Consider the following 24,468-nt stretch of genomic DNA (forward strand, 5'->3'; position numbering starts at 1 on the left):
AATAGCGAGTTACAGTAATCCAGCCTAGAGGTAACAAAAGCGTGGACCAATTTTTCTGCATCTTTTCGGGTCAGGATAGGCCTAATTTTCGCAATATTACGCAGATGAAAAAATGCAGTCCGTGAGGTTTGTTTTAAATGAGAATTAAAAGACAAATCTTGATCAAATATTACTCCGAGGTTTCTTACGGTAGTGCTAGAGGCCAGAGCAATGCCATCTAGAGAAACTATGTCATCAGTGGACGATGCTGTTTTTACACATACTGAGAAAATGGTCTGATTTTGTTCGTGGTGTTTTCTGGTTTAGGCTTTACAGACAGCAGCTTTCTGCTCCTTTTGAAGAAGATGCCAGATCTGGAGCAGCTCTATGGCCTCCATCCTCGATACCTGGAGAGGAGACGAGTCCGAGGCTACGAGGCTTTCAGTATACCTGGAGTCCTGGAAGCACTACAAGCCTGTCCCAATCTGCTGGTCAGTATGTAAGCAAAAAGTTACTCTGTGGCAAACAGTACACGTCACAGGCTAGCCAGGGCTTAAGACTAATGGAGTCCCAACATCAATTTGATGATAGAAAATGTGTTTGGTATAAAGAAGGATTTTCCCTGTGTATAACGATCACATAGCAAATGACAAACTGAATTGAGCGACCCCAACCGAGCACCTATTCATGCTCTTATGACTGGGAGAAGAGCTAGTTAGCTGTTAGCAGTTAGCAGCTGGGGGGCAGCAGATTTCTGTTGTGTGTTGGCTGATGGAGCTAACAGCTATCCAGACTAATGGCTAACAGCCAACAGAGATAAACACAGCAGAACTGAAACTCACTGTTCAGAGGAACATGAAGCATAAACAGTGAACTGCAGTTTAATGTGATGACACAACAAGTTTATTGTAAATTAATGTAACATTACTGAAGTACTTCAGCTGGGTACAGTTTGGAGGTAACATTAAATGTACTTTAAGTATGGAGTTACAGACACTTTCCATCAGTGTTCACATTTTACAAGATTTGAAAGTAGAAGTCAGAGATGAAAATAAATAACCAGATACATTTACTCCACTCTGTACTGAAGAATACTGCTTATTTATTTCCTCACCATTTCAATGTTATTAACATGCCACTAACAACTATAGATAATGACAACAAAGTAACGAACCAATAAACTGTGAATTGAAGAGACTGTGAGAGAATATACCATATATTTACAGAAATATTTGCATTCTGTGAAAGTCCTTTCATTTATTGTAGTGTCACCGTTAAGGAAGGGTGTCTTAAGTTACATTTAATTGCCTCCTCTGTAGGCTGTTGTATTTACGTAAGTTTACATTTGGGTCATCAAAACCCACCAAATTTCAAAGCTTGGTGGCCTGTGGGAACAGTGCTTAAAAATAATAGCGGCTATCCCTGCCAAATGATCATAAATAGTTCACTGCACAGTAGCCACCTTGTGGTAAAACATGTTAATGAATTAATTTAGACCTATTAGTAATGTTGTCAGGCTAATTTAGTCTTAATAGGTTGTCATTCATTATAGGCTCCAGACAGACTTACATAAATTACAACATTATAAGTCAGAAATGGCTCATTTTTTAGTAAATGTTGCCGACCCCTGCTGTAACACCTAATAGCCTGTCCTTGCCCCTCAGGCTTGTGATAATTTTCAAGTCTGTAGAGAGTCAGCCTTTGCTCTAGAGCAGACCTAGGCATTATAAAGCCTGTGGCCCGTAATTGGCCAGCACAATGGTTCTGCCTCTTCTGGGAGATCTAACGCCTGGATTCCGCTAGGTGCAGAGTCAGAGTTGGGGCCAAGGTTGTAACAAAGTTCTAACTTTATAACGTTACCATACACATTAGCTTGGTCACACCTGTTGCATAGTGTGGTAAGCTTTGGTTCAGTCTTGTCTTGTCTTTTCTGTTTATTGGCAGGTGTAACTAGCATTTAAGGTGCATTGGTGTCCCTCTGTTTCGTTGCATAGGTGGTTTAATTATGTTGAATCTTCATCAAACATTTGTTATATTTCTATCATTGTTATCGGTTTATTCCCTGGCCCTACTCAGCATAGTTTTTTAATACATGAGTATTTTGGTCTTCCAATGTGCTGGATAGCATTCTGACACTTTGTTTCACTTAGATTTTATTTAAATTAAAAGTATAAGTACAAAAACAAAACCAGAATACCCAGCAGACATGTTCAGTAAACAACACAAGTATTTCATATCTGGAAAGGAGTAGGAGAAGGTTGGTAAGTCCTACCCCATTTTTATATTCATCAATAAACTTTGTTAAATTATTCCCCCTTTCAGCCCCAGTATTCACCATACGCACCTCAGCTAAATCACACAAAAATTAAACATTCAAGACAAAACAACAGATCAACCTGATTTAGTCACCAAACAAAAAATCAACCCACATTTGGCGCTTTGCGGGTGTTAATTTTGGACTCTTATACCCTCTGTCAGGGTCTTCCTCAGAGGATGGAGTTGAGCAGTAAGTTGTCATCATTATAGCTAAGCATGCTCCATCTACGAAGGAAGACTGCAAGATAGTATTGAATGAGAAAACCTAGGAAGAAGACCTTTTTAGATTTCTTTCTTTTTTTAATCTCAGGGTGTGGAGACATCCCATCTGGAGCTGGTAGAAGCCATATGGAACTACATGCCCCAGGTTCATATACTGGGAAAGTTCCGCAACCGTAATGGGGCTTTCCCCATTCCTGCAGAGAACAAACTGACCATCCCCATAACTGCAAAGATCCAGACCCTACATCTAGTGGGTGAGTAGGATCACAACAAACTGACATTTCCTGCTAATGCCTCCACATTACAGCTGGGATACAAAGGAGTAAACCAAGGTTTCAGCCCGCTAGAGAAGAGTTTTTTCTTGCCACTGTCACCTGGCTTGCTCACGGTGGAATGTTGAGTATCTATACATTAAAGAGCATTGTTTTGATCTGCTCTGTATTAAAATTGTCACGAGAAAACTTCTGTTGTGAATTGACAAGACATAAACAAGATGGACTTGTCCAAATTGACCTGTTTGTTGTAGGTGTGAATGTCCCAGAGATCCCATGTGTGTCCATGCTGCGCCACCTTTACCTGAAGTGGGTCCGTCTCACCAAACCACAGCCGTTTAAGGACTTTCTGTGTGTGAGCTTGAGGACCTTTGTCATGCGGAACTGTGCAGGGCCAACCAACTCGCTCAAGTATGTTCCCCTGGTTACTGGTTTAGCATCAGCACGGAACCTGGAGCAGCTGGAGTTGGTGAGAGTTCCCTTCCTGGGAGGGCTGATCCAACATGTGGTGGAGGATAGCTGGAGGTCAGGTGAGGAAAACCTGTGTCTATAAGTTTGTAAACAGTCCTAAGTGTTGGTTTTACCAGAGTAAATTGTATTCTATAGAAATCATTCAGTGGCTTGTTGTCAGGCTTTGGATATACGGTCAATGTTAGTAGGATTTATTACCTCCTTTTAAGGAGGTCATGTTTTCAGTCCTTTTTGTATATTTGTTTGTCAGCAGGATTACAGAAAAACTACTGGCCCAATTTGGTGGAAGGGTGTAGCATGGGCCAAGGAAGAACCCATTACATTTTGGAGCCGATCCGAATTACAGGGCGGACACATGAATTATATATTATTATACATGCACATGAACTGCTAGCCGTGCATGGGCTGGGGACGACATCAACAGCAGTAACCGTCATATGACAAGTGCTCTCCCGCACAAGCCTGGCCTGTTTAGTATTTTAGTATTTTTATTCCCATTTCCTTTTAGGCTTATGAGGCTTTCTTTTCTTTTGTTAATCAGAATGAGAATCATTTTCCACTGTTGTTTGTGTGTAGTCATGACAGATGATTTGAATCCTCTCACTACCAATTTTAGAAATCTAACTAAAAACTTGCAAATGCACCCAAAGCTCACACTTTTGATGACATGTTTATATGTTTTATTTTCTGTGTTATGTTGTATGTGTCTCTCCAGGAGGATTTCGCAACCTCCACACCATTGTGTTTGGAGCCTGTAAGAACGCTTTGGAAGTGGACTTGGGCTACCTCATCATCACTGCTGCTCGAAGGTGCTCAGCCAGTCTTCAATTCCTTTAACTAACTGAGAGAAAAACACATCCATGTACAGCTTAGGTTTGTAAAGCGAAACGTGAAGAGCTACCAATGCATCTTGGAGGCAATCTCAAGTGAAGCTGCTCTAACCCTTTAAAACGCCAATGTCACACAAAAGCACAGACTAAGTAATTGATCAAGGCAGCAGTAGACCAGCAGCTCCTGTGCTCTGCCACGTAAAATTACTGTTTTTGTTAAGTCTGGCTTTGAAGAGAGTATAGGTAACAGCTTCAGTTCTCCGTCTGAAAGGGCTGTCTGATGGCAAGGTAAAGCAGGGAAAATATTCTTAATACGGTGTTCATTTAAGATGATATTGTTTTTCTTTGATGGCCCTTATGTTAGGTGGCTAAAAGATGTTTTGCTGCTGCCCCTGTCCACAGCAGAACATTGCTTAGCTAGTTCTAGTTGTCTGTCATTGTGACGGAAAGGGTTGTAAAAATTCTGTTGTAATGTATTATTACCCATATTTTAATTTTAGCTGCCGCAGGCTAATAAATGTTATAAATAGCCCATGATCTGCTTGTCCTTAATCCTCCACAGCATAAATCTCTCTCCTTTTTTTGTGTTGTGTTAGCTCGTGTTTACTAGGCAGACATTGAATGAACCAACCCTACATTTTTTCACCTTGTTATCAATGCTGTTACTATTATTGGGCTTTTTAAAGAAACTTTGGACACTCAGCTGCCATGCTATTTTCCCATGGTATGCACCGATATAGTCTACCATTGTGATGGCTGATGTAAAGAGGTAATCCAAGGTTATGTACATGAGATCAAAGACAAAACTGGACAATAGCTTATTAATATGTGCATGCCACCAATTACTTAATGTTACTGTAGATTGCAGTCAGCATTCTAATCAGTCAAAACAACAGATAGCCCCCAGATTTTTCCATTGTTGTTTTAAAAAAAAAAAATTCTGTGAGAATATTCAGTTAACACAACCTCAGGATGGCACTTCTGCCTGCTTCTCCAAACTGCAGGTGAAAAATCCAAGCTAACCCTTTAAAGCTACACTTGGTACCACTTGTGAAAATAACTTAGTGTTATATTTGCTGAATTTGTCTCTATATTCTGAAAGAAGTACATAAGACATAGTAAAAAAAATCATGTCCTACTTCCTCTTCCTGCTCCTTCTAATGGCTTTTACTATAGTCAGACTGCAGTGCACCAGGCAACCAGTCAGAGCAGAGGAGTCTCTTACAGAGCTGTCAATCATGTCAGTCACTGCTCCTGAATTGCAATCAAACTATCAAACTAGGCAGCACTGATCAAATATGAAACAAGATTCTGTTACTGCATTGCCTATTTCTCCCCTCAGAGGTTTTTGGAAACATATTTTAGTGTATTGTTTAGCTGTAAAATGAGAAAGTTGGTAACCAGATTGCCATGTTGGAGACACTTGACTGAAGTACGAAGCACCACAAAAGCAGAAAAGGTTGTCAGTTACAGACTATTGTTTTAATTGCTTAATAGGGACCAACATATACATTTAATGATATGATTTCTGTGTGTTTAACAGGCTTCATGAGCTGCGTATCCAGCCTTCACTGACTAAAGATGGAGTCTTCTCAGCTCTCAAAATGGCTGAACTAGAGTTTCCTCAGTTTGAAACACTGCATCTGGGTTACGTGGATGAGTTCCTGCTGCAATGTTAGTTTCTCCTCTCATATACCATCACCATGCTCAGAGAACACTGGTCATGTTCCCCTCCCCAACAAGAATAAGCAATTCTGCTGGCTTATCCCGTACTTTATTCTTTTTTTTGTATAATTATTTCGAATGGCAGACCACCAGGGTGCTCTTGCTCATTACATTACTCATTGAGCAGTCTTACCTGGGCCCAGTTAAAAAAAAATCCTGTGTTGCAAAATTGGAATGGATCACCCTGATCCAGATACAAACATTTCAAGATTACCAAATCCAGGTAATCAGTGTTCTAAATAAAACTACATATCACAATGTCAGCCACTGGCTATGTAAAAAACAGGTAGAATAGCCAGTGTGTGGTCACTTAAAGCATTTTCACTTGAAGAGACAGAAAACCGCATGAAGGACGTGATTGTTAGAAACTAGTTTAATATAAAGTGATAAAGTTAGAATTAATATCTTGAAGACTTCTATTTAAATTAATGTCTGTTAAGTCACTATTGATCACCAAATGAGGTATTATAATGGTAATTGAGCCTTTGGTTCACTGATGAAACCCTTGCAACCCTTGAAACCCTTATTTAGGAACTGGATGTGTCATACAAATCAATATGTCAGCCTGTTTTCAAGACTTAGTCTGCCAATATACACACTGCAATTACTGCTTATCACCATAGGTGCCACCAAAGAGAACAAAACAGACGTTTTGGTTATTCTAATGTTTGTTTAATTAATAAACAGCTGCTGGGGGAATTCTTTTATGGAGACAATACCTTTTTTGAATTTACCTTACTAAAAGGCTTAATAGGTAGTCTAGATGGATGGATGGATAGATGGATGGATGGATAGATACACTTGACTGATTTGAAAGTTTTTTTGCATTTTGTTCCTGATATCCAGCCTGAATCCACCCATCCGAAGGGTGTTTTTTGGATCAAAGGTATCCCAATCCTACCAAAATGTGAACAACACAAATTAAAGGTTTGATCCAGATCAAAACCATGATTGGATTACATGATCTCACCAGATAAGACAATCTTTTTGTTCTTCTGAACAACCCATTTTCGAGATTTGATCTAATCCGATATCCAAAATCCAGTCAGATTACTTCTGAACAGCTGGGTCCTGGCTGTCCCACCGTGTGCTGTGATTATGTATCCCACATGAATGAACTTAGAAAAAAAATTAAACGTTTAAAAATGTCAGGTCTGCTCTAGATAATTATAACCTTTCTGAAACTTGAATCCTGTTCCTGGTGACTTGAACTGAATAAGTTGAGGTATGTGAGGTTTACAGGTGTGTGTCTCTGTGTGTGTGTAAATGCAGGCAAGATGAGTCACTCGGAGCTGGTGAAGTATGGTCTGGCTGATGTCATTGAGAACCCAGGCATCATCACCGATATTGGCATAAAGGTGGTGAACGAGGTGTTCACCAATATTAAATACCTGCTCATCTACAACTGTCCTCACCTGCACAACCCTCACCACTGGATCACAGGTAAGACACTCTCACTCTCACACTCACCACTATTTGCCTGATGATTAATGTCCATGTTTGTGGTGAGCTCAGTTTCTCTGTATAATGTAATATTTGGTCAACCTCTACTGGTTCCAAGTAGAGCCTTGATTTTGTTGCTGCCTTTAATCTCTCACTCTTTGAAAAGCGAAGTGTTGTAGTGCTCTCTGTAGCTGTTGCATTCTGCCTGTTTCTGTCCTCAGATCAGTCCAGATGGAGTCGTCTTGTTGATCTGACTCTGGTTCGCTGTCATGCTATCAAACTGGAGTCCTTCTCCCAGTTCATTGAGTTACTGCCCAGTCTGGAGTTTATCTGTCTGGACCAGATGTTCAGAGAACCACCCAAGGTACACAGTATGTTTACAAATACAAATACACACACACACACACACACACACACACACACACACACACACACACACAGTAACAGTCATATGAATCTTTCACATGCATGCTTAGGGCGTTTTCTGAAATATATTTGTCTCCAGCATCCACTCAGAATCCCACCTCCATCCCTTCCTATATATGATATACTGTTTGACTTTAAAAGGAGTTTGTACAGTATGTTCTCCCTGTGTCAGCATGGGTTTACTCCTCCAAGAGTCCAAGACATGCAGATTAGGTTAATTGTTGACACTAAATTGAATGTAGCACATCGAATTTCCCCCTTGTGGATTGATAAAGTATATTAATTAAATTAATCAAATTAATTAAATTTATTAAATGAAATTACCTGTGTGCCACAGTGGAGGCAGGCAGGGTCTTAAGGTCCCCCTGAAAAAGGCATCCCCCTCCTCCTGCTATTCCACCTCTCTCCACAGGCCTACTCGTCTATGATAGACGTAGGCGTTGGCAAGGTAACGGGAGAAACACGGAAGAGGAGCGCGAGTGTAACATTACAACCAAGACAGTCAAACGCAACCCCAGAGTTTTAAAACTCAACCGGAGTCAGTGATGAGTTTTAGAATAAGGTTACAGTGCTAACGTTAGATAGTAGTGTTAACGTTACTAGTAAGTGGAAACGCACAAGGAAGATAACGTTTATGTTTCAGAGGCTACGCTACAGTAGTTAGCCATTAGCAACTGGATGCTGTGTTGTCATATACACGGAACTTCTTTATTTGTCATTTTTATGCACAGCACATAAACGAAATGACATTTTGCATACCCCAAGCAAAAAGAAACAAAACATTTAAAAACAATTTGTGCAACATATAAGAAAGAACATATAGTGCAATAGTAAGATGAAAAGGGTCGACATTTCACAGTCAAAAACTCCACATCCTGAGAGCAGAACTGGGAGCTCCTCTTCACATCACAGCACCATCATATGTTTGTGTACACACCACGGAGCTTACCAGATGATGCAGCCTCCCTGTCTGCTCTATGTAGTGTTAGCCCCGTTAGCTCAACACCAGAGTCTGATATGTTACCATTCATCCATGTCTCAGTGAACACAAGGACGCAGCAGTCCCTCACCCCTTGGTGAGTGGATCTCCACAGTCAGATGTAATCCATTTTTGTGAGTGCGAGCAGTTACGTCAGTCGGAGGCCTCCACGTGGGGAAGACAGAAAGGACAGGAGAAAACTCCGACCAATCATTGCATTTGGTCTGAATGCAATGATTGGTCGGAGTTTTCCTAGAACCATATGAGAATGGTATAATTATGAGTTTGTATCTCTGGTGGAATTCACTTACATTTTAGTGTGCCATCAGCTTATTAATAGCATTTTAACCTAAACAAAGAAAAGTGTAAAATTTCCAGAAAGGTACGTGTTGCTTTAATCTGGAAACAGGGGGCTCGGTGGGGACAGAGCACCTGCCACAGCAAGTGAACACACCGTCTTTGGTCATTTTGACTTGACCAGCAGACTTCACTACAAGCTGATTGGCTGTTGTTGGAAAAAGGAGAAGTACTCAATAACACAGATGCATGAAAAGACTCATAGATCTTAAAATAAACCTGTGAAAAGTGGGAGCAAAAACAAATTAGTTGCTTTAATATTTTTATTCAGTATATTTTGCCCTGTTTTGAAACAACCACACGTTAGCTGTTCATGTCATTGTCAGCAGTTTGGGTTTCAAGGTGCAGGCCTTCTACTGCCTTCACATGAAAATGCATTATTTTGGGACACATTCATGACACTTGACCAATTGTTATCAGCAGATGTATTGCCCTCTTAGTATTCGCAGTCCTACTTTACTGAGTTTGATGTGGCTGATACCGGATGTGCTCCTTATGCATTATGTGTGTGTGACAGGGCTGTGCTAGGGTGGGCCTGAGCGCAGGAACTGGCATTGGTGTGTCCTCAGCACTTGTCAGCAACCAGAACTCCAACAATGACAATGACAATAACAACAACCACCACCACCACAACAATGAGGCCAACCTGCCGCCTGCTCCTCCACCTGTCAACAACATTAACAATAACAACCAAAGACAACAGCAGCAGCAGCAGCAGCAGCAGCAGCAGCAGCAACAGCAACAACAACAGCACAATGGCAAGTCCCTTCTGCATTCTTAGTCAGTGGAGCAGCAGCATTCACAGCACAGCAGCTCGATAACAACATCTATTTACTGTAGGCCAAGTGTTAAGAACCCTTTGCTTTTTACATTTTCATTTTTTATTGACTTCAGCTGAATTTTAAATAAAAACAATTTCCAACAATCTTTAGAAAACCTTTAATATAAACAAAACAAGGGCCAATGGTGCTAAAAGAAGCCCACTTGAATCCTATCTGGGAATATTAATGCTCTTTAAAAAGATGACAAGAGCTACAGTGCCTTGCAAAAGTATTTATACCCCTTGAACTTTTCCACATTTTGTCACGTTACAAGCACAAACTTAAATGTATTTTATTGGGATTTTATGTGATAGACCAACACAGACGCGCATAATTGTGAAGGGGAAGAAAAATTACACGTGGTGTTCAAGATTTTTTACAAATAAAAATCTGAGAAAAGGGGGCTGAATACATATGCATGCCACACTTTTCAGATTTTTGTTTGTAAAAAATCTGGAACACCATGCATCATTTTCCTTCCACTTCACAATTATGCACTACTTTGTGTTGGTCTATCACATAAAATCCCAATAAAATACATTTAAGTTTGTGCTTGTAACATGACAAAATGTGGAAAAGTTCAAGGGGTATGAATGCTTTTGCAAGGCACTCTAAATGGGAAGCGAGTCAGACTTATGGCAATTGAAATTTGACATGTTTCTGTTGTGAGAGATCTTGTTAACAGACAAACACATTGGACCAGAAACATAACCTCCTTTGGTGAGTGTTTTTTTTTTTTTTTTTTCATAGTACCAGTGGAAGTAAATGGGATGGAGGATGATGAGGAAGAGGAGGAGGAGGAGCTGATGCTGGAGGAGGAGAATATGGAGGCTGAGCCTCAAATAGAGCTGAAAGGAGCAGAAGGGGAGGTGAGAGTTGAAGAAGCCGATGTGGCTCCAGGGCCCAGTTGTCCGGCTGGAACATCACAACCTCCTGATGAGGAGCAAGCAGGTTTGGAGCAGCTCTTTTTTCATCGTTAGCAGAGGTTAAGATGACATGTTTTTTACACAAATGTTGCGTTTCATTAGTAGTTCCATTTGCCCTCATTCACTTTACCTCAGCTCTTAGTATAGCTGTAAAACTCAGTACCAGAAATGACCAGTTACCTGTCATTTATGTCTAAGTCAAAGCCGCACCTGTTAATAAAATCCTGTGATTAAACACACACACAGGCTACAGTCACTCACATTAAGCTGGGTTCTCTGTTCTTGAATTACAAATCCAGCATAGTAAAAGTTTTTTTCACTGGCTGCGCTCAATATGTTTTATGCTTTTCTTTTTACAAATCATCAGATATACCTGCAGACTCTCTTTTATGAGGCGAAGGCATCTTCTGCACATAATTGCAATACATCGGCAGGCACTTGTTAATTGCTGCATCATTTTCTGATTTAGACACATCTGTTTGTGATCTGTATCATCATTATAATAACTATTATTGCTACAGATTTATGACATCCTGTAAAACAGCAAATTTTCCATGCATCTACAGATAATATCAGAAAAAAGAAATTACAGTACACCAATCAAAGTAAATATTAAATGCAATTAATTATAAGACTTTATTCAGTTTTATAGCAAGCTATCAGAGACTTTCTTGAGAAACTATCTGCCAATATTCTCTTGCATTAAATGAATAACTGCAATGTGTTGTGGGTAATATATACCTCTTGAGTGACCATGGTTGTTTATTTACTCCCTCAGCCCTCCGAAGATAGCTCTCACCAAGGGAAAGTCAGTGAGGGCATGTTCAATGACTAATGAAATGCAGCTTAAGTGTTTTTGTGCTCTAAGACTCTCAGGTCAAGTAGGAAGATTCTTTTAAATTTTTGATGTCAACTGATACATCCTACCCACCTCCAGGTCCCAGTGGTTTAGTCCAGCAGTGCAGGCCAGCTGGTGCTGCTGTTCCGAAGCCCCCACTGGTCATTTCAGACTCTGACAGCGAGGAAGAGGAAGGCCTTGTTTCAAGGCTAATGCCAGCGACCTGTTTGCAGCAGCCAGCTTCCTGTGCAGAAGGTGTCAGCACAACACACAACACACCTAGCAGGTCCAGCAGTTAGTTTAATGAGCTTACCATGTCACATTGGGTTTTAGGTGTAGACCACAGACTTAATAATAAAGATGGACGAGATGACAGTTCCCCCATAGTGAAGCCTAAACATCTGGATAGCCCCCTGGTGGCTGGCTGCAGTACAGGTCAAATCCTGCCCCCTCCATGTCAGTGGATCAACTAAGTCAAACTAAGAGATCAAAGTACACATCAAATGCATTTTTCACAAAGACGGTTTCTGTCAATTTAAGTATTTTATATTTGTTTTTCTAATCAGCTGGTTTAATTAGCTATGTAATGCTATAAAATGGGGGGGGGGGTGTTCAGAGGTGTCATGAGTGACAGCTGTGTGCTCCTAATCAATGGCTGCTCGCAATTTGTTGGATGGGTGTTTGGGCAGGAACTCAATACCGTGGAAATTGCTATTGGGTAGACTCTGGCTCCAAGTGACATCACCAGCGCAAGATGGCTGTGGCCGTATCCAGGATATTTTGGCTTCAGGAAGTAGAGATTCATTGTCCATCTTTATATTCAGTCTATGGTGTAGACTGGGGTCAGTAAGACAACAGCTACAGTATGAGGGCATACGTGAGGGGAAAAAGTCCTACCTTTCTTGTTCATTGAAAAACAGTGTAATTGTTCCAGTATGTGTCCATACACAAATCTGTGACTGACAACAGAAGAAAATGGTCAAAATAACAGAGCTTGGTTTACCTCACCAGTGTAATATAAATGTGTGTGTTTTCAGGTAAAGGAAAGACCCCTTTGAGGCGGAGCAACAATGTGGCTGTGTCAGTGGCAGTCTCGGCAGATCAGACAAAGACTCAGGTGTTAGAAAGCAGCTGTGAGAAGAGCTGTCAGGTGACCAGTGAACAGATCAAGGCAGACATGAAGGCTGCTGCTGAGAACAGCAGGAGGACTAGCGGTAAAGGAATTGCTACTGAGACTGTGGAGACTACTGCGAGACCTGGGGCTGACGGTGGGACAGTACGGGGCACTGGGAGTGCTGGGGCAACAGCAAGGACCGCAGTGAGACCAGTGACTGGATCTGTGGGCAGGGCTGGACCTGGAGCAGCTGTATCCAGGCAGGTGGGTGGATGTGGAAGGTTGGTGGCAGGGACTTCCCACAGAGCAACCACAACCACAGACAGAGCAACAGCAACTGGCAGGACTAATGACAGCACAGAGGGCCCCTCTGGAGCACAGGCTGGGGACAATTGCACAAGGGAAGCTGTGGTGAGACAGGGCTCTGGTCCTGCCTGTGCGGACAGTCTGGAGCCCAGAGGTGCTGCTGTAAACCATGCCTCTAGGAGACCACTATTGCTGGCTGGACAGGGAGAGAGACAACCTGCCCCTGCTGGATGTGCTTCTGCTACAGGTTCAGGTTTGCAGCAGGGTCAGGCCAGTGATGAGGACTTTGTTCCTAGACGACCTTTGACCCGATCTTGCACTCGTATGTCCTCTGTGTCCCTGATATCTGAGACAGGTAAGACTGAGCACCAAGCACATTTAATATCTGCCCACTAACTGTCACCTTAGGGGAGTGCAGCTGCTTTTTCTTTAAGCCCTATTTCCAGCAAACACTATCGGTATAGTACCTTTGATACCAAAAGTAACCCTTCAGACATGGTACCTAGACCCTAAGTCTGTTCAATGTTTCCACCTCAAACAGTACTCTATTAATGTGGGCGGGTTGTTGTCACTCACTGCTCCGTCCAGCACTCTCTGTATTATCTCCTCACCGGTGACTCAGATGGAAGTCTGCACCTCAGTTATCATCCACAGAACGGGGTTGCACACCAACATTTTCAGAACAAAATAGAACAAGAGTAAGAGTTAGACTCCCTCCATGGGATATTATGGGAATATATGCAGTTCATATAATCCGGTCGAAATTAATATAGTTTTTTTAAATGCTTGAAGATCCACTCATTACTAAAAGTGTATGTCATCCAAGAGAGGGAATTGTGACATTCAGCAAAAATACATTGGGAAAAGACCGCAAGTACCAAAGAATGAAGAACTGCTACCCACTGATGGCAACCAAAGGCTTTGAATTGGTTGCCAATTTCTCACAATGGTTGCCAACCTTACAACCTAGCCACTGTTACTGACAAGCCCCAATTTATCAGAGTAAAATGAAAGCAAGTGAAACTGAGCTAAATCAAGGAATCAGACGTAACTAAAAATCAACACATTATTCAACAAAGTTAATCATTTGCTTGCCCACCCCATTATAGTATAAATATACCAGTTATACGTCAGGTCTGGAAGTAAACATGGCAAAAACTAAATAGGTGTAAATTGTGTCTTTGGGGGGTAACTCCTGAAGCAACAGCCATCACACTGACAGCACAGATGCTCTAACTCTGTTTTTATGCCTCCGCGCTGGCGATAGCCGTGGCCGTAGGCATTATGTTTTTGGGTTATCCATCTGTACATACATATGTACACCGATCAGCCAAAGCATAAATGTGGATGTAACTTGACGCGCTCCACTCACCCAAACACTGTTGCAGACCAAGCAAACCCCCTCGTGGCAACAACACTCCCCGATGGCAGTACACCAACACTGCACTGCACTGTAACTAGATGATTAATGTTATTCACTTAACCTGTCAGTGGTTTTAATGTTTTGGCTGATCGGTGTATATCCGTCTGTCTGTCTGTCCAATCCTTGTGAACAAGATATCTTCAAGAACACCACAATTGAATCTCTTTAAATTTAGCACACATGTCCACTTGGACTCAACAATGAACTGATTGGTTTTTGGTGGTCAAGGGTCAAAGGTCAAGGTTGTTGTGACCTTGCATCCATCTCATTCTCATTAACACAATATCTCAGGAACACCGTAAGGGAATTTCTGTAAATTTGACACAAATGTCCACTTGGACTGAAGAATGAACTGATTTAGAATTTTGTGGTTGAAGATCAAAAGTCAAGGGCAGTGTGACCTCACAAAATATGTTGTTGGCCATAACTCAAGAATTCATATGCTCATTATGACAAAACTTCACACAATAGGATAAAATAATGAAGTGATGACATTTATATCCAAAAGGTGAAAGGTCAGCTTCACTGTGACATCATAATGTTCTGCATAGAACACTTTTCTGGCCATTATTCAATGTCATATCTCACGAACAGAAGAGGAGATATTAAGTCAGATACTGAATTGATGACACTAATCTTGGGTGTCCACCTTGAAACTGTGCTGATTATATAGATTGTCTGTGCTGTCGGGGGGGCGATGTGTGTCAACCATCCATGTTTTCACAGACATGGATGTAAACTGTAAGAGAACTTGACTGGTGCGCAGAGGTATACAACTGCGGGGCAATAATTCTAGTTTATAATTAATTTTTTGTGTTTTACATGAGAGAAGTTGGTTTAACGTGTCATTTCTACAGGGGTTATGTCCATAAATGAACACTGACAATGCTATGTAATGCAACTAAGGCAGTCATAAATGTGTTTTTACTCATACAATAGCACTGTGTCTGTGCCAGCACTGCTAAACCTAAATGATTTCAATATCTCTAAAAAGAACTCTCTTAGGTCATAACCTCTGAGAAGGAGGCTATGTTTTTGGCTTGGTCTTGTTTTTTTGTCTGTCAGCAGGAAGAAGGAAGAACCTATAACATTTTGGAGCAGATGCAAATCAGGGGGTGGATACAGATTATTTTTTGCTTTAGTTAACGTTGCGAGATATGGCATTTGACCTTGGCAGAGATCTGTGCTCTTTGACTGCCCTTTGAGTTTATCATTCCATTAATGTACACACATAGAAATTTGAGTTTTATTGCTTTAAATTTATGTTTTGGTGCTACCTTGAGTCAGTAGTTGCTTAATTGTATACAAAATCTGTTTGCAAGTAATGAGGAGTTCTTCTGCTAATGTGAAGAAGTAGTGTAAAGCCTTTCGTGTCAGCAGAGGGAGCTCTCTGAAGTCTGATAAATGTCCTTAAGTGATGTCACTTGAGTCAGTGTTGGCTGGGTCTGAAGACTACTCGTGAAAATTAAAAAAGCTGAAGTGAGCTTTCTCTGCAGTCTGCTCCACATCTCTGCCTGAGGCTCGTGACTTGAGGTCATACAGTGGCAAGAAAAAGTATGTGAACCTTTTGGAATGTCATGGTTTTCTGAATAAATTTGTCATAAAATGTGATCTGATCTTCATCTAAGTCAAGGGTATTGACAAATATAATGTGTCTAAAATAATAACACACAAAAAAACCTGATCTTTCATGTCTTTATTGAACACACTCATTCAACATTCAAAATGACAGTGGAAAAAGTAAGTGAACCCTTAGAATTAATAACTGGTTGACCCCCCCCCCACCCCCCCCCCGGCAGCAATAAGTTTAACCAGGCGCTTCCTGTAGCTGTGGATTAGACCTGCACATCGTTGAGGAGGAATTTTAGCCCATTCTTCCTGGCAGAACTGCTTTAGCTTTGTCAAATTCTTTGGACGTCTCGTGTATGGCTCTCTTCAAATCATTCCATAGCATCTCTATTGGGTTGAGGTCTGGGCTCTGACTTGGCCACTCCAAAAGGCGGATTTTGTTTTTCTGAAGCCATTCTGTTGTGGACTTGCTCTGGTGTTTTGGGTCGTTGTCCTGTTGCATCACCCACCTTCTACACAGTTTCAGCTGACGTACAGACATCCTCAGATTATCCTGAAGAATTGTCTGATAAACTTGGGAATTCATCTTCCTCTCAATGATTGCAAGCTGGCCAGGCCGTGATGCAGCAAAGCAGGCCCAAATCATGATGTTTCCTCCACCATACTTTACGGTTGGGATGATGTTTTCATGATGATATGCTGTGCCCTTTCTATGCCAGATGTAGTGCTGTGTGTTTTTTCCAAATAGTTCAATCTTAGTTTCATCACTCCACAAAACATTTTGCCAATACCGCTGTGGAGTGTCAGTGTGCTCTTTTGCAAACTTCAGGCATGCAGCAATGTTGTTTTTAGTAAGCAGTGGCTTCCTTTGTGGTGTCCTGCCGTAGATACCCTGCTTGTTCAATGTTTTACGTATTGTAGACTCGTGAACAGAGATGTTAGCCAGTTTCAATGATGCCTTCAAATCTTTGGCTGTCATTCGGGGTTGTTTCTTTACCTCATTGATGAGTCTTCGTTGTGCTCTTGGTGTCATTTTGACTGGGCGTCTGCTTCTTGGTAGAGTAGCAACAGTCCCAAAGTGTCTCCATTTGTAGACTGTAGACTGGTGAATTTCTAAAGTCTTTGAAATCACTTTGTAACCCTTGCCAGCTTTGTGTAAATCAACAATTCTTGATCGTAGATCCTCTGAAAGCTCTTTTTGACAAGGCATGGCTCACATAAGTGTGTTCTTCTTGCGCAGAACAAACTCCAAAAGTTTGAGGGTTTTTTTTAAGTCAAAGTAGCTGTAGTCCACACCTCCAAACTCATTGTCTTAACGAGACTCCAGGTGTGCTATAACCTGACTCCAATTAGCTTTGTTAAGGTCATTAATTCAAGGGTTCACATACTTTTTCCACAAGCACTCTGAGTTTTTTTTTGTTATTCTCAATGAAGATATGAAAGATCAATTTTTTTGTGGTATTATTTTAGACACATTATATTTGTCAATACCCTTGACTTGGATGAATATCAGATCACATTTTATGACAAATTTATTCAGAAAACCATGAAATTCCAAAAGGTTCACATACTTTTTCTTGCCACTGTATTAGCCAATACTAGTATAGCCCACCTGAAAGTTCGACTGAACTGTCAGCAGTTCAGTTGCCTTGTGGGTGATGTTGGTACCAGGTTTCAACAAGGAAGAAGAACGTGGGATAAAAAGACGACATCTCTGGTTCTGCTGCATTGATTTTATTCCTTTTTTTTCTGTCTATCGTGAGTCTGATAATGTTCTGAGACTGCGATGCTAAATTGATGCTTAAAACTGTATTGCCTACAGTTGTTTTAAAATAGTTAACAATTTGGCAGTAAAAGACACTTAAATGTTTAACACTGTCTTTGTGTTACTTAAGGTGATAGTTTTACTCTGTTGTTAAGATCTTTCAAGAGCCAGACCTCGAGTTGCAGTGAGGAGGAAACGAATGGCTGACAAATCAACCAGCACCTCAGACCCAGTCACTGAGGATGACCACGTACAGGTGCACGCACACAAACACACACACACACACACACACACACACACACACACTTTTTGTATGTTTTATATTGTATGTAGTTGCACTGTATATATTAAGTATGAAAATTTACTTAGTAAACCTGTTACAAAGTAAAATATTAATAATTTTTTCCTCCCCTGGGGGGAGCCAGAGTGTTGCAGCTGGGGCTCAGAGGTCCCTTCTTCCTTATTTGTTGTTCAGACAGTGGCACACCCTGGTTTCTGTGTTGTGTTTTTTGTTGTAAATGCTTTTAGTGGGAATTACTTATGCAAAATCAGTGTGATGTGAGTTCCACTGAGCCAGGATGCACATGTGAGAGGGTATTAACGTTGGCTTTAACAGCTGTATTTGTGTTTTCTTTCTCAGTATATTTAACTTACTTTTGCTTGTGCAGATTTTGTCTCTGAAGAGTAAGAACCTGGTGGGCATCACTCTGACCAACTGTGGAATCACTGACCTGGTCCTCAAAGACTGCCCCAAGATGATGTTCATTCATGGTAACAGACAGACAAGAACTCTGATATTTGATGACTCATATGGATGTTTTTCTCATTTGTCCTTTTGAATTCTTTGAACTAAAAATGTGTTCGTAATTTTCAACTACCGTTTGGGGAAAAAATGGAGTGTTGGTGCTATTGTTGCTCTGATTATTGTTACACTTATACATTTTTTTTTTATGTTGAATTTGTGAGGTAGGTACTAGAGAAGGAAGTCTAGCCGACCGAAAAAGAAAATGACCCCTATTGACTTTGAAGGATCAATATAATAATGTAGGGATGCACTGCAAAATTCTGAGCCAATACCAATATTTGAAATCAGTATCAGTATCAGTATCAGTATCAGCTATTGGCCATATTTTGCCAGTAGCTGATACTGATGCCAATGTTTTTTTGTTGTTATTGTATGTTTTGTTTTTGCTTTGTTTTTTTATTAACCTTTTTTGCCAGGGAAACAACAGATTCTTCATTATAAAAAATAACTGAACTGTTTTAAAATCATTCAACCTTCATTACACTACCTTTTGAATGAGCAAAATTACACATTTATGAAACATCCTTTAATATAACCTTTAATAAAGAAAAATATCAGCATTAATAGCTTCAAACCCCTTTATAGTATAAATTAAACACTAATTCCCTCTCTAATGTCTTTTTTAAATTGCTTTTAAGATGTCAACACATTTCTCTTACAAACAACTTATTTAAGTTTCTCACCAAAAACTACATTTTACATAATTTTATTTGAGCACATCATGAAAACATTACAATATACCTTCTCTTAATACTAATTTTTACTGAATAGAGCTTGAACACATCATAATCAGCTGTTCACCAACTAGCTAACATTAAGTAGCTGCCAACAACTAACATTAGCTAGCTCTCCTGCTGATGTCAACACCAGTTTGTTGTTCACAATGGAGCAAAGTCAGGGAAACAATGAGGTGTGTTCCCTGATGCATCAATAGTGCTTTCGTCCCAACAGCATCCCGGGGAAGATCTCTGTTTGTTCCAAACACATTTTCCACTATATTGTTTCTGGGACAAAATAATGCTGACCTTTAGCCTCCGCAAAATTGATGTGACGCAACAGAAAAACATCAACCACTGCTATTAGTGAATTTCCTCTAATTTTTTCGATAGGTGGATGGCAGTCAACAAGGCAAATATCAGCCGATACCAGTTTTAGGCCAATAAATCGGCTTGTCCAAAACCAGTGACTGATTTCCTGTTTGGCAGCAACACAGTCTTTGATTGTATAGTGTAAGGGTTAGTATTGATAGCTCAGATAACTCAGTGAAGCAAACTTATTTGTAGACCTGTGTTGGTGTAAATAAAACGAGCCCATGGTTTTGTGTGAAAGTGGTGTAGTCCTCTAGATACATCCAGCTGAAAAACATTCAGTCTCAAACTGCTCTGTCTCTTTGTGTCCCCTCTCTTTTTGTAGCCACCAGATGTCGAGTGTTGAAGCAGCTGCGAGTAGAAAGCGCCCCCATAGTGAACAGGTTTGATTACGCTCAGTGTAAGAAGCTGGACATGGAACAGGTCCTGGATCAGATACTGAGAATGCCTCCTGAAAGGAACCGCATCATCTACATGCGTCCTATGCACCAGGTTGGTCATCTGTGATGTCACCTCTGTTGCCTTAGAAATAGAGTCCTAACTGGAGTCCTATCAGGAGAGCTGGATACCACACAGCCACTCAGCCTTGCTGACAATTTGTGTCAGTGGCCCACTGTGGTATTGCAACAGAAAAATCCCCTGCAGCTCAAAAGCATTTTCTTCATAGACCTCCATAATAAAAGAGACATCTGTATAACTGTTGACAGGACACCTCAAACTGCAAACACACCCAGTTATTACTCTTTCTATTATGAATTCACAAATGATAAAGGTTTTACATTAGGGAAATGTTCCCAAAGCCTTAAAAAAAAGGAGCAGCCTTTGGGGCTTAAAAATGTTGCCAACACTGAAGCGGCAAAAATTGCAGTTCATCGAATGGAGTCAATCCCCATATACCCACATGTTGAAATGGCCAGCTTTCCAGCAGAAATAAATATGTTTACGACCTGGTACAAAAAATGGTTTTGGTCCCTATAGCTGTTTCCCCCTTCATGACAACTGTGCAGAGGGTGAATTTTTATATAACTTAGCTGTTTACATTTTTATTAAGGCTTAAAATTACACGTCATCAAGTGCAGGGCCGCTTGATTGACAGGCTGTCTGCTGATGGTGTCCTCAACCTGTCATTCAAATCCACTCGTCACTGCTCTACAGCTCCTCCCTCTCACCCTAATATGGTCACTTCTGGCTCAAAAAAATGTGAGTCCACAAACCTGTGGGTGATACTACCATAGCAACATCCATTATTTTTTACAGTTTATGCCTGAAAAGCAATTTTAAAGAGGACCTGTTCTGCTCATTTTAAGGTTCATATGTGTATATAAGGTTTCTACGAGAACATGTTTACATGCTTTAACTGTCTGTACTGGAACACCTGTATTCACCCATTGTGTGAGACACTCCAGTTAGCACCTGTCTCTTGAAGCCCCCCTCCTGAAAAAAAGCCCAGTCAGCTCTGATTGGCCGGTGTGTCTGGGTTTTCCGCACCTTGATGTCTTTGCACCGTGATTGCAGACAGGAAATGACTGTAACAAAGCAAATGAGTTTACATGTTTCCCTGATGTTAGCATGTAGCTACATGCAGCAGTGTAGATTAAACAATGTAAACATTTGGAGTAGCATGCAAGGAGCAGATGATTATGTAAAGAAATCAGGCACACAATTCTGTAGTGTGATACTGTTGCCAGAGTAGAAAGAACTGTTGGTAAACGGAGTGTTCAGTACGGTAGTTAACCTAAGGTTTTTGCTCAAAGTACTTACAAATTACTTGCACATATGTGTACCTCATTATTTGAAACTTAGGTCACGTGTGATATGAACATCCTTTATTGTAACTCTATTTATATGACACAAAATACAAGAGCATAATAGGTCCCCTATGAAGTGTGTGATGTCAGCCCAGTGTAATCTTTATAGGCAGAGCGTGAACAGGGGAAATGTGGCTAGGTGAGCAGTTTTAAGTTTTCAAGTGACTGGGAGCCATCTTTGATTCTTGTTCCAGTAATATATCAATGAAACTAATCTACAGTGTACTAAAGGCATGTCAGTATCTATGTTAACCAGGCATGACAGTGAACATTTAGACCATAATATATGCTGCCATCACTCATCAGAATTAGAGTTAAATTCAGACATACTTTGTGTTCACAGAAAAAAAAACTGTAGTTATGCAGATATTTTTTATTAGTTATTTTGTGCCAAAATCCAAAACTGCAGTGTCAATATATTACAGATTTTTGTTTCTATACTGTTAAGGCACGCTACAAAATTTCTGCATTTGGCTCATAAGCAAAGATCATTTTTTTAGGCTTTTATTTTTAAACAACAATGGAAGGCTTGAGTAACAATCACTGAGAATCCAGCTGATTTTGGTTTTCAGCCAGTTGGACATTTTTTGCTCCTTTTGATCTGTGGAGCTGCAAATAAAGATAAATTCTCCTACATGTGAAGCAAAGCTAGGCAAACAATTCTCCATGCTTTCCATAATGCTCAAATAATTCTCCTTCTACCTGATTGTCTCGTTTCTCTTCCCTTGTTCTTTTTGTGCTCACTGGAACACTCCTCTCTCTCTCTGTGCTCTCCTCAGATTGACTCAGTAGCATTGGAGCGTCAACTCTTCCAGGGGCCCTATCCCTATCACATCGCTATAGTGCACGAGTTCAGCAACCCTCCAAATATACGCAACAAGGTTCGCATTCGCAGCTGGATGGACACCATAGCCAACATCAGCCAGTGAGTAATGCTAATATCAGGGGCATTCCATAAGAATTCGGTCACTTTCTGACATCACTCTGTTTGGTTTGAACTAATTTTTTACTCTTTGTTAACCTATATTATAGAGTGTTAAGGCCCATACACACCAATTGTGTCTTGGTCAAAAAGGTGCACATGAACACACAAAACCAACAGCCAACAAACATGTATGTTTTGGCCAGCATGAAAAGACATCCCCCCCCCCATGCCAACAGGAGGCAGTCGTCTGTAATCGTCATTCAAAAAGGGACACCAGGCACATAGTTAGCTAATTAGCATATTAACAACACAATCCAATGTTGAAAGAACAGATGGTATTTACCGCACACCAGTGAACAATAACACAAACCATCAGGAAACATTTGTGCTTAAGAGCTCAGTGGCTAAAGAAAAACAATCTGTCCTTGTGTAACAAGTTATTTTCGATCTCACTCCCTCTTGGCTTTAGCTCTTTGTTTACTTTCCTTGTTGAGCTGAGCTGCCAATCAGAGAGATTTTATTTGCTGACTGGTTCCCACTATTGCTAATGCCAAAAAAAAAGTCGACTAGCACTGACAAGGGCCAACAGTGCGGGACACATTGTACCAATTAGGGCGGCAGACACCAATGGCCCAACTTTGACCGACGGCCAGCCGTTGGCTTGGTGTGTCAGGGTCCTTGGAATGTAATTTGATTGACCAGAATGGCAAACCATTCCAGGGACCCTCAAAGTTGACCCATATCGGGCTCCCCACTCCCACCAGGGACAAATATATTCTTTAAAAAATAAACATTACAGTACGTTACTAACGAAAAGCTTACAAACAGTGTTATCCATAATTTCAATACTTTGATCCAAAATAAATAAATATGCAAGTTTGGTGATTTTCGTAAATGATTTGGGTAAAGACATTCAAGCAAAAAACATTTATATGTGGATGACACTGTCATTTACATGCATGCTCCCTCCACAGTGCAGGCGGTGCAAGAGCTTTAGACTGCATTTCAGTCATTACAAACCGCTCTGCTGAGTTTAAAACGCTCAGAAAACAAAGTTCATGGTCTTCTCAAGAGCTTGCTCACAGTTGCATGATGATTTTAGCATTTTCACTTCTGATGGTAAATCCACTGAAAACGTGCCCTCGTACAAGTAGTTGGGTATATGGATAGATGACAACCTTTTTTTAATGTACACATTGCTGCTCTAGTTAGGAAGCGTAACGTAAAGATTGGCTTTTATTTTAAAAATAAGGCTTGTTTTAGTTTCAGTGCTTATAAAAACTTTGTGCAACCTGCGTTTCTGTCTGTGATTGATTACAGTGAAATACTGTGTATGAAGGCAATCTCCTCCATTTTACATAGCCTTGATTCAGTATACCATGCATCTCAACATTTTCTTTTGCAAATGCAAAGTCCTTTACTCACCACTGCATTCTTTATGATTTGGTGGGTTGGACGTCACTGACCACTCACAGACAACAGCACTGGCATGTATTTATCTATAAAGCAATATTGGACAAACTTCCAGCCTACCTCTGCACCCCTCTGTGTGTCAGCTCTGGTAGTTACCAGCTATGCTCCTCCAAGTGGTTACTTTTAATGGACCCTGGGTACTCTGAACCTTGGATATGGAACCATCTGCAAAAATATCTAAAATTAGAGACACTTATATCCATTGTGAATTTAAGGGCATCATAAATAATGTGGTGATAGAGTCGTGCTTGTTTTTCTTGAGAGGCCACTATGTTTGAAGTCATTTTATTGTGGACCTTTTTATTGTATGTTGTATTTGTTGCTACCTTGGCCAGGTCTCTCTTGTAAAAGAGATTTTCAATCTCAATGGGACCTCCTGGGTAAATGAATGTTGAATAAAAAATAAAACCTTCATTTGACAAAAAATTAGGGATGCACCGAATATTCGGTAACCGAATATATTCGGCTGAATATTGCAAAAAAACACACATTCGGTATTCGGTGGAATAAGTTAAAAGCAAGGCTGAATAATAGCGGCGTTTTGATAACGCAATCAAACGGCGTGCCGTGACGAGTGGAATAAAATG

At 40.6% G+C, this 24,468-nt stretch overlaps 1 protein-coding gene across 1 annotated transcript in view; it reads left to right on the forward strand.

The window, feature by feature from the left end:
* The window catches only part of fbxo38 (F-box protein 38), a 40,292-nt gene that overhangs the window by 11,627 nt on the left and 4,197 nt on the right, over window positions 1–24,468 (forward strand). The window contains exons 4-18 of the mRNA XM_050042090.1: window positions 307–470; window positions 2,606–2,771; window positions 3,044–3,319; window positions 3,976–4,069; window positions 5,634–5,764; window positions 7,088–7,258; window positions 7,480–7,622; window positions 9,538–9,778; window positions 10,592–10,792; window positions 11,705–11,860; window positions 12,643–13,380; window positions 17,938–18,038; window positions 18,451–18,553; window positions 20,001–20,167; window positions 22,263–22,408. Of these exons, the coding sequence (XP_049898047.1) occupies window positions 307–470; window positions 2,606–2,771; window positions 3,044–3,319; window positions 3,976–4,069; window positions 5,634–5,764; window positions 7,088–7,258; window positions 7,480–7,622; window positions 9,538–9,778; window positions 10,592–10,792; window positions 11,705–11,860; window positions 12,643–13,380; window positions 17,938–18,038; window positions 18,451–18,553; window positions 20,001–20,167; window positions 22,263–22,408 (2,998 nt within the window). The remainder of the gene's footprint in view (window positions 1–306; window positions 471–2,605; window positions 2,772–3,043; window positions 3,320–3,975; window positions 4,070–5,633; window positions 5,765–7,087; window positions 7,259–7,479; window positions 7,623–9,537; window positions 9,779–10,591; window positions 10,793–11,704; window positions 11,861–12,642; window positions 13,381–17,937; window positions 18,039–18,450; window positions 18,554–20,000; window positions 20,168–22,262; window positions 22,409–24,468) is intronic.

Source organism: Epinephelus moara, chromosome 4 (assembly GCF_006386435.1).
Source record: "Epinephelus moara isolate mb chromosome 4, YSFRI_EMoa_1.0, whole genome shotgun sequence".
Classification (NCBI taxonomy): domain Eukaryota; kingdom Metazoa; phylum Chordata; class Actinopteri; order Perciformes; family Serranidae; genus Epinephelus; species Epinephelus moara.